The sequence below is a fragment of the Humulus lupulus genome, chromosome 4 (assembly GCF_963169125.1).
Source record: "Humulus lupulus chromosome 4, drHumLupu1.1, whole genome shotgun sequence".
Taxonomy (NCBI): Eukaryota; Viridiplantae; Streptophyta; class Magnoliopsida; order Rosales; family Cannabaceae; genus Humulus; species Humulus lupulus.
In genome coordinates, this window is record NC_084796.1 from 199,775,470 (window position 1) to 199,786,432 (window position 10,963).

The following is a 10,963-nucleotide window of genomic DNA, read 5'->3' on the forward strand; positions in this document are numbered from 1 at the left end:
ACATGTGTTTAGTCCAAATGACTCGTTTAGTGAGTCCAGCACTAATTTAAACTCATTTCGTAACAATCCCTAATTAGCGGGGCGTTACAACTTGGTATCAGAGCTGCCAAGGTTTCAGGGTTCCTGGTGATGGACTGGGCATGTACACTGGCTGCTAAAGACAAGCTCGACGCAGGGTTTGGTAGCTATTAATATAGTTATGTGTGCAAATTCTTAAATGAAATATAAGTGCCTTACATGTCTGTCTAATTAGGAAGCATGAGCTATTCTGATAGGGCCTGGCCCTTGACTATTGTATGCATGTTAAAGATGTCCTTATTAGCGCAATTGTGGCTTTTAGATGCCATAGACATGCTTATTAGCATCATTATTGCTCTTGAATGCTGGAAATGCTTAATAACATTATGTTATGCATATGAGTGTCAAGAATGTGCTTATTAGCACTATTGATGCTTGTGAATGTTAAGAACGTGCTTATTAGCACCTTGATTGAGCATGAATATGAATCGCCATGCTTATTAGCATGCGCGTATATGTGTGAGATTTATTGGGATGCTTATTAGCATTGTCGATGCATGTGAATGCTTATTTGATCGGTTTTGGACCGTGGGTTGGCATGGAATATTGTTACTATTGCTTGATAAGCCGAGTCATTGATTGTAGATAGACTTGGAAGCATTCATGGCAATCGAATGAGCCAGCCAGCACTGAAAATTAGGTCGGAAGTAATGACCAAGGTCAGAACCTTCCGTCAGCTCCTGAAAACTGGCAACAGATGTTTGCTGATATGCAAGCTAGGTTGTAGAGGCAGGAAGAAGAGATTTGTCAGTTGAGGAAACATCAGGTTCCAGCAGGGAACGCTGCGTCAGAGGCCCCACTTGTTGTTACAATACTGAACAACAACATCAGACAAGGATTAGAGCTGTTGGGAGTTGTTATATGAACGGTTTAGGAAGCAGCACCCTCTGGTCTTTTAGGGTACTGCAGATCCACTCAAGGCCGAACAGTGGATGAGTATGATCACATCCATCCTAGAATTTATGAGGGTGGTGGGAAACGAAAGGGTGGCCTGTACCACGTACATGTTTCGGGAGGATGCCTGAATCTGGTGGAAGGTGGTGTTCTAGACTAGGGAAGTAACTACAATGAATTGGGAAGAATTCAGGAATTTGTTTAATGAGAAATATTATAATGATGCAGTGAAAGCTACGAAGGCAGATGAATTCAACAGTTTGTTTCAAGGAAATATGTCAGTAAAAGAATACGCCCTGAAGTTTTATAGGTTAGCCAAGTTTGCCATGGACTTGGTGCCTACTGATGTGACCAGGAATGAGAGATTCCTTAGGGGGCAGAACTCTATCATAGCTTGGGATGTCAGAATAACAACAGTGCCTAGAGCGACATACGTTCAGGTGGTAGATACAACCCTTAGTGCAAAGGGCACTAAGAACAAGATCTGGCACGAGAACGCGACCAGAAGGGATATCAGGAGAGTGGGACCTCCCTTTACATGATCTAGTAGGGGCGGAGGCCCTAGTGACCAGAAAAGGAAGACACCAGATACTGTTTTGGCTTCCGACACTAATAGGAGGCATGGGGTGTACAAATTGGCTGCCAGAACGGCAATGCGAGCTGGAGGACATATCTAGAGTCCGCCAGATGTAGAAGATGTTATCTGGGGGAGTGTCAAGTGAAGGCCTACTTTTTATGTGGAATCGTGGGGCATCTCAAGAAAGACTATCCAAGAATGAAGAAAGAGGAGCCGAAAAAGGCGGACAACTCAACTCCAGCTCGAGTGTTCGCACTGACGCATGTTGAGGCTGAGGCTAGACCCTTAGTGGTGACAGGTCAGCTTTCTAGTGCTGACTCTTCTTATACTGTACTGATTGACTCTGGTGCTACACACTCTTATGTTTCTAGTAGGATTATTGATAGACTGTGTAGGCCATGTGATTATTATGTTGTGGGGTTCAGGATTATTACCCACTGAGGAGTTAGTAGTTTCCAAGAGATGGGTCAGATCACTGCCAATGATAGTGGACAGCAGAGAGTTGTCAGTTGACTTGATAGAGTTGGTTATGACCGACTTTGATATGATTTAGGGGATGGACTTGTTAGCTAGATACGGGGCAACCATTGATTGTACAAAGAAGATGGTAACCTTTGATCTTGAGGGTGAGGACCCCTTTGTATTTGTTGGCACTGTCCATGGACCCCATGTACCTATGATTTAAGCAATGAGGACTAGGACCTATTGTGAAGAGGTTGCATAGGATTCCTGGCCAACGTGGTGGATACTAGTCAGGTCGTGCTAGTGTGACTAGAAGAGACTAGGTTAGTCTGCGAATTCCTAGATGTGTTTTCAGAGGAATTACCAAGGTTTACACCACACACAAAGATAGAATTTGTTATTGAGCTGGCACCAGGGACATAGCTAGTGTCTAGAGCACCCCAATAGAGTTGAAGGAACTGAAGGTACAATTATAGGAGTTGTTAGACTTAGGTTTTATAAGACCCAATTTCTCGCCATGGGGTGCGCCGGTCCTATTTGTGATGAAGAAGGATGGTTCTCTAAGGATATGCATAGACTACAGGGAACTGAATAAGATGACTATTAAGAAAAGGTATCCTCTACTAAGGATAGATGATTTTTTTGATTAGTTACTGGGAAATATGGTATTTTCGAAGATAGATCTTCGACCTGGTTTATTTGATAAACGAGTTATAGGCTCGCTTATGGTCTAGTTTTAGGATGGTTTTCGTTAGTTTAGGATTATTTTGTTGAAGAATTATGTTTGTTTGTTCATGTTTCAGGTTTTCCATGCTAAGTTGGTGAAAAGAGTGAAAAGGAGTGAAAGTGGAAGAAAATATAGTTAAGATGGAGAAAATCTTATTTTTCGGAGTCAATATGCGAGAGTTTGGATGCTTACAATAGCGCTACAGCGCTATCAAAGGAGCGCCATAGGGCTAGGAAGGACATGGAGGAGTTGATCGATTCTGGTAGTAGTGCCCCAGCGCTACAAAGGCAACGCCACATCGCTATCAAGAAATGCAGAGCAACGCCCCAACGCTACATCAAGGGCGCTAAAATGCTAGTGAATAAAGTTTTAAGGGAATTTGGCTTTGACTTCAGCGCCCCATCGCTACATTAATAGCGCTACAGCGCTGTAAACGCGTTTTCCATATTTTAAAGCACTTTTTGAAGGGAAAATGGTCTTTTCACTTGGTAACCTTGGAAGGCTATTTAAGAACATTAGTCTGCAATTTTAAGAGGAGTCGGAGTTTTGTAAACCCTAGATTAGAAGAGGCTGCTGTAATTAGTTTTTCTGTTTCATCTATATTCATTAGGTTGATTTTTATGATCATTTATTTGAAGTTTAATTTCATCATGTTATTTATGAACTAATTTCTTTTATCTAGGGATTAATATAGTCACTGGGATTTCTATTTTATTTTATTATGATTTTCTACTGATACTTATTTTCTATTCTAATCTATATGATGTTTGTTTAATGATAGTAAATACTTGATCACTATTTACTTGATTTAATGGTTTTGATTCAAAATTTGAAAGATGAGAATTGAATATGCTATCATTGTATAGACATAGGTTGAACATTGGACGAAAGTACTTGTATGACTTGTGTAGTAATTAGGTTTCCATGTTTAATGCCTTCTATATGTTCAAGTTTATCAAAGAAATGTAGAAAACCTGCATATAGATTGAGATTTTATATCTTGAAAAAGAATAGGAATCAATTATATTAACCTGCTATTAGAATAGAAAGAAGAGATTTAGAATTGATTATTAAATTAATAGAATGAACAGTTGATGAAATTAATTCCTAGGTTTTTTTTATTATTTATTTTTGATTAGTTGATTCGTTGTCTTGTTTCCAGTTCTCTAATTTTTGTTCACAGTTTATAGTATTTCTTTTACCTTTAATTATTCACTTAAATTTTAATTCACCAAATAGAATTTGAAAATCAATTAGTGATATTTGGAAGATAGTCTCTGTGAGACGATATCTGATCTTCCAGAATTTACTACTTGACACGACTACGTATACTTGCATACATAAATTACAGATCAAGTTTTTGGCGTCGTTGTCGGGGACTTAAATTCCAATATCATAGTTAATTGTTATTTGTTCTAATTTGGTTATTTTACTTAATTTAATTTATGTTTAACATTTATTTGGATCAAGGTTCTATTGTGTTTCAGGAATCGTTGGTATATGTGAAGCAATAGAAAAAAGGAGATTATACCAATAGATCTAGAAATTGAAAGAATGTGCAGATAGAACCGGAAAACAAAGAGGAGATTGGAGTTTACTATGGCTGATAATTTTGGAAATGGTGCTAACAATGGTCAAGGGGCTGCAGAGGTTCCAAGGGAGCAAGGACCAAGAACATTGAGAGATTATGTACTTCCTACTATTACAGGAGTGCATTCATGCATTAGACCTCAAACCATTGCTGCAAACAATTTTGAGATTAAGCCAACCATTCTCCAAATGGTCCAAACAACTGTTCAATTTGGAGGTATGCCAACGGAGGACCCCAATTTACACATAGCTAATTTTCTGGAGTTATGTGCTACGTTCAAGATGGATGGGGTGAGTGATGATGCTATAAGATTGAGGCTATTCCCATTTTCACTGAGGGATAGGGCAAAGAGTTGGTTGATATCCTTACAGGCGAATTCTATCACTACATGGGAGGAGTTAGCTTAGAAGTTCCTTTCCAAGTTCTTTACTCCAGCGAAGGCTGCAAAGCTAGGGGGAGAGATCAATAACTTTTATCAGATGGAAGGAGAGTCACTGTATGATTCTTGGGAGCGTTTTAAGGAGTTGTTAAGGAAGTGTCCACACCATGGAATAGAAAAGTTGATGTTCGTGCATAATTTTTACAATGGGTTTAATGGAACAACTAGAACAATTATAGATGTTGCGGCGGGAGGTGATTTTATGAGTAAGAGTACTAATGAGGCGTATGAGCTATTAGAAGAGATGGCGATGAATAATTATCAATGGCCAACTGAAAGGGGACAACCAAAGAAGGTGGGTGGAATGATGGAATTGGATGCCATATTAATGCTTACTGCTCAAGTAGCGGCCTTGACAAAGCAACTACAAAAGACTACACTCCCATCTCAAGCTATGCAAGTTCAAAATCTATGTGAATTGTGTGCTACAACCCATCCACCCAACCAATTCCCTGCTCTAGATATGAATAACATGCCCATGGAAGAAGTACAAGCTATAGGGAAGTATCTGAGACAACCCAATAATCCAAATTCCATCTCCTACACCCCAGCTTGGAAGAACCATCCTAACTTTTCCTGGTCCAATATTCAAAACACACTACAACCTTACCTTCAACCTCAGCCACAATATCAACCTGCCCAAAATAGACCATCGTATCCACAGCAACATGCACACCAACATCCTCCACCTGGATATTATCAACCACAAAATAGACCACAACAAATGCCAATGAAACCAGCTGAACCTCAACCTGATGTACTTAACCAATTCATGACTGAAACCATGGCATCCATAAGGAGTTTAGAGACTCAAATAGGGCAGTTGGCTACTTTAATGTCGAATAGAGCTCAAGGAAATTTTCCTAGAACTACAGAAGTTAATCCTAAAGAACAGTGTTAAGCTATTACTTTGAGGAGTGGAAAAAGGTATGAAGGGCCAAACAAGAATCAGTCAGAAGAAGAAGGCCAGAAGGGAAATACACAAGGCATAGAAGAAGAAAAGTTTAATGAAGAAAAGGTTACTAAAGACCTTAGGAAGGAAGAGGAGGTACCACCTGTGAGTAGTGAGCATCCTGTTAGAATTCCATATCCACAAAGGTTGCACAAGCATAATTTGGATAACCAGTTTGCAAAGTTTTTAGAGGTGTTTAAGAAGCTACATATAAATATACCTCTCACAGAAGCATTAGAACAGATGCCCAGCTATGTGAAGTTTATGAAGGAGATTTTGTCTAATAAGAGAAAGATGGGTGATTATGAAACAGTAGCGTTAACGGAGAGTGTAGTGCGATTTTGCAAATGAAACTTCCTCAAAAGTTATGAGATCCTGGTAGTTTTACTATTCCATGCACGATTGGGGAGTTTGAATGTAAGCTTGCACTTTGCGATTTAGGGGCAAGTATTAATTTAATTCCTTTGTCAGTATTTCATAGACTTGGTTTGGGTTAAGCTAGGCCAACCACAATAACATTGCAGCTAGTAGATAGATATGTGAAGCATTCACATGGTAATATAGAAGATGTGTTGGTTAAGGAGGATAAGTTTATATTTCCAGCTGATTTTATAGTTCTTGATATAGAAGAGGATGAGAATGTTCCTATTATCTTGGGGAGGCCATTTTTAACAACTGGGCAGGCATTATTAGATGTGCAAAAAGGAGAAGGGGAAGAAGTAGTATTTAATGTGTTGAAGGCTATGACTTATCCTAAAGGAAGTGACAATTGTTTCTCAATTGATGTGGTAGAAGAAGTAGTAGGGAGAAAAAAATTAATTAAGGATCCTCTTGAATTAAGTCTTACAGTTAATGATGTAGATGATGAGGATAATGAAGAGGCTTTGAGTTATTTGAAGTGGATACAATATATTTAGCCGTGGATGCATAAAAAGTTTGAAGAATTGGGTGAGGGACCGGAAAGACCATTACCATCTATTTTGAAGCCACCTGTGTTAGAACTGAAGGTTTTACCAAAACATCTCCGCTATGCTTATCTTGGAGAAAAAAAGACTCTTCCGGTCATAGTTTCACCATTTCTTTCGGAAGTAGAGGAAGAGAAGTTGTTGAGGGTGTTAAGGGCTCATAAAACTACTCTAGGGTGGACTCTTGCTAATATAAGAGGAATAAGCCCATCGACAGTTATGCATAGAATTCTTATGGAAGACGATGCTAGACCGACTATTGATGCTCAATGAAGACTTAATTCGACAATGAAAGAAGTGGTGAGGAAGGATATTTTGAAATGGTTAGATGCTAGAGTGATTTACCCTATTTCTGATAGTGCTTGGGTAATCCAGTACAAGTAGTACCTAAAAAGTGTGGTATGACCATGGTGAAGAATGAAAGTAATGAACTGATTCCAACAAGGACTGTGACGGGTTGGAGGATATGTATAGATTACTAGAAGTTGAATAAGGCAACTAGGAAAGATCATTTTCCTTTGCCTTTTATTGATCAGATGTTGGATAGGTTGGCGGGGCATAACTACTATTGTTTTCTAGACGGGTTTTCAGGCTATCATCAGATTGTAATTGCAACAGAGGTTCAAGAAAAGAGAGTGTTTACATGTCCTTATGGTACTTTTACTTTTAGAAGGTTTCCATTCGGGTTATGTAATGCACCAGCCACATTTCAACGGTGTATGATGGTGATATTCTCTGACATGATTGAGAAGGGGATTGAGATTTTTATGGATGATTTTTCGATTTATGGGTCTTCTTTTAACAAGTGTTTGACTAATTTCGAGATGGTTTTGCGGAGATATGAAGAGTTGCATTTAGTACTTAATTGGAAAAAGTGCCACTTTATGTTAAATGAAGGAATTGTATTGGGGCACAAGATTTCTAGGAAAGGTATTGAAGTGGATAGGGCCAAGATTTCTACGATAGAGAATTTTCCACCTCCGATTTTAGTTAAAGGAGTAAGGAGTTTCTTGGGCCATGCAGGATTTTATAGGAGGTTTATCAAGAATTTCTCCAAGGTCTCAAAGCCACTGTCCACCTTGTTAATGAATGGGGTTCCATTTGATTTTGATGAGAAGTGTCACCAAGCTTTTAAGATACTTAAGGAGAAATTGATTTTGACACCTATAGTTGTAGCACCTAAATGGGATTTGCCATTTGAATTGATGTGTGATGCCAGTGATTTTGCAGTTGGGGTAGTGTTGGGACAAAGAGTTGACAAGGTATTCAGAACGATTTATTATGCAAGTCGTACCTTGAATGATGCTCAAATTAATTATGCAACTACAGAGAAGGAGTTGTTGGCCATAGTGTTTTCCTTTGATAAGTTTAGGCCATACTTGATTGGGAATAAGGTGGTTGTTTACATAGATCATTCTACGAAAAAGTATCTTATGATCAAGACAGATTCCAAGCCTCGTCTTATTCGGTGGATTTTGTTGTTACAAGAATTTGATGTGGAAATTAAAGATAAGAAAGGCACAGAGAATTTGGTGGCTGATCACTTATCTAGATTGGAGGTTGATGAGGATTCTCTTGATAAAGAAGTTCAGATTAATGATGCTTATCCTGATGAGCAACTGTTTGAAGTAAGTGTTTGCAAGGATGTTCCATGGTTTGCAGAATATGTAAATTTTTTGGTTGCTAAGGTTATACCTCCTGAGATGACAAGGCAACAATTGCATAAATTTTATTCGGAGGAGCCTATTCTGTATAAACATTTTCCTGATCAAGTTACTAGAAGATGTGTGCCCGAAGAGGAGATGTTGTCAATCTTGACTCACTATCATACTTTGCATCGCGACGGTCATTTCGGAGGAACAAGAACAGCAGCAAAAGTTTTGCAGAGTGGGTTTTACTGGCGTACATTATTTAAAGATGCTAATGTTTTTGTCAAAAGTTGTGATCGTTGTCAATGAATTGGGAATATATCAAGAAGAGATCAAATGCCAATGACTGGTACTTTGGAATATGAGTTGATTGACGTATGGGGAATTGACTTTATGGGACCTTTCTCGTCATCGTATAATGACAAGTACATTTTTCTTGCCGTGGATTATGTTTCTGAATGGGTAGAAGCTGCAGCAACTCCGACTTGTGATGGGAAAGAGGTACTTAGATTCCTTGACAAAAATATCTTTACTCGATTCGGCATCCCTAGATCAATTATTAGTGATTGGGGAAGTCATTTTTGCAACAAGTGGTTCACTACTCTTTGTGCTCGCTACGGTGTTCGTCATAGAAAGGCATTATTTTATCATCCAATTTCAAATGGCCGAGCTGAAGTGTCGAATAGGGAAATTAAAGGTGTATTAGAAAAGACAGTAAATACGTCAAGGAAGGATTGGTCGAAGAAGCTGGATGATTCACTTTGGGCTTATCGCACTCCATTTAAAACTCTGATTGGTATGTCAGCATATCGATTGGTGTTTGGTAAGGCATGCCATTTACTGGTGGAACTAGAGCACAGAGCTTATTGAGCTGTGAAAAAGTCAAATCTTGATCTCTTTATGGCAGGACAAAATAGGCTTATGGAGTTAAATGAGTTAGAAGAATTCTGAAATTAAGCTTATGAGAAAGCAAGGATCTATAAAGAGAAGTCGATGGCCTTTCATGATAAGCAGATACTGAGGAATGATTTTCAACCAGGAGATATAGTGCTGCTATTTAATTCCAGACTTGAGCTTTTTCATAGTAAATTGAAGTCGAGATGGTCAGGACCGTACACGGTAGTTGCGTCACTTCCTTATGGAGCAGTGCAAGTTCATAGTAAGAAGACGAGACATTTTAAGGTGAATGGTCAGAGGTTGAAGCATTATTTGGAGGGTCCGGTGGAAAAATGCAAGTCCGTGATGATTTTGGAACCACTTTGATCTGAATACAAATAAGGATTTGGCTAAAAGATGTTAAAGACAGCGCTCTTAGGAGGCATTCCTAAGTTTATTTTTTTTATTATTTCTTTTGTAATTTAAATTAATGATTTTTGTTTTTATTTGGTTTGGAACAATGTATAGGGAATTTGTTTAGTGATTATTTTTATTTTTATTTTTGATGTATTGTATGAACAGTGAAAAACGTGGAAAAAAAACGCAAGAGTTTACAAGAAAAAGATTGGGAAAATATTAATTGGTGGTGCAGTAGCGCTACAGCACTAAGAAGAGGGCGCTCTGGCGCTAATCTCATAAGTAAAAAGGGCATCTTGAAAGGTTATTAGTGCTACGACGCTGTATTAGTAGCGTTACAACGCTAGTTCCAGAGAGAAAAGAGGTTTTTAAACTGTGACACAGTGCTACAACGCTAAACTAGCAGCGTCATGGCACTATTTCCATAACCGAATAGCCCAAATACCCTTATCAGCGCTACAGCACTGACCATGTAGCGCTATAGCGCTCTGACCCATAATTTTTTTTAAAGGGGCTGATTTTCGAATTTCTTTTCAGCAAACCCTCATATTTCTTTTCCCTTCCGTGTTCTCTCTATCTCAACACCCCAATGCCTCCATTACAGCCTCTTTCCAGAAAATCTCACCATACCTTCCACTATTCTTCTTCATTTTCTTTTCTATTTCATCTCTTTTGACCATTTATCAATTTCGTTCCTCTAAATCTAATCCCAATTCCCCAATTACCTTTTCTAACCCTAAAAATTCAGAGTTCTAATTTCTTGAAGAAGATTAAAATTTTCAAGGGGCTTTACTCAATCAAGCACAAGGGAGACCATTTCAAGGGTTAGTAAGTGTTTGTAATCCTTTTCCTTCTAAGATTTTGTGTTGCATTTGTGATTGTGTTTCATTGTTGCTTTCCTTTGGTGGGTATTGATTTTTGTTGCTGTGCTTTAGAGAATTTGGGTTTTGTGTTTTGTGAAATTGAATTTATAGGGTGGTTATGAAGAGGGAAAGTGTTTAATTTAAGGGGAGGTGTTGTCAAAAAAAATACTGGGTTGGTGTTATTGAGAGTGTAGATAATGGCTCCTAAAAGTAGAGCAGGAAGGAATAAGGATAAGGGGAAAGGCCAAGCTTCTATTTCCCAACCAAGGGATGATAGTTCGGAGCAAGAGTATGATGAAACTAGGTTTATAAATTTTCAGACTCAAGAGCGTTATGAAAAGTTTGTTAGAAAAACATTGATTCCTGAACGTGAGGTGGAGTATCAATCTAACCCTTTTGATCATCAGATTTTTGAGTTGGTTAGAGCCAATCTTGCGGCTAGGAAGAGGGAAACTTTTGTGACGAAATTGGCA

The 10,963-nt window shown here is 38.5% G+C and overlaps 1 protein-coding gene and 1 non-coding gene across 2 annotated transcripts; one reads left to right on the forward strand and one right to left on the reverse strand.

Annotated features, from left to right (window-relative positions):
- Positions 1–4,775: 4,775 nt before the first annotated feature.
- LOC133833273 (small nucleolar RNA R71) lies at positions 4,776–4,882 on the reverse strand. Its single transcript, XR_009892665.1, has one exon. It is a non-coding gene; the product is annotated as a small nucleolar RNA R71 (small nucleolar RNA).
- Positions 4,883–4,892: 10 nt separating this feature from the next.
- On the forward strand, positions 4,893–6,637 carry LOC133832794 (uncharacterized). Its single transcript, XM_062263089.1, has 3 exons — positions 4,893–5,590; positions 5,696–6,050; positions 6,245–6,637. Exons 1-3 carry the CDS (start codon positions 4,893–4,895, stop codon positions 6,635–6,637), a joined length of 1,446 nt encoding a protein of 481 aa, XP_062119073.1.
- Positions 6,638–10,963: the final 4,326 nt, after the last annotated feature.

Coding starts and splice junctions, on each gene's coding strand:
- LOC133832794 (XM_062263089.1), top strand. CDS start 4,893: ATGTTCGTGCATAATTTTTACAATGGGTTTAATGGAACAACTAGAACA. Junction 5,591..5,695: donor TTAGAGACTCAAATAGGGCA/GTTGGCTACTTT, acceptor GAGTGGAAAAAG/GTATGAAGGGCCAAACAAGA. Junction 6,051..6,244: donor CAGTAGCGTTAACGGAGAGT/GTAGTGCGATTT, acceptor ATAACATTGCAG/CTAGTAGATAGATATGTGAA.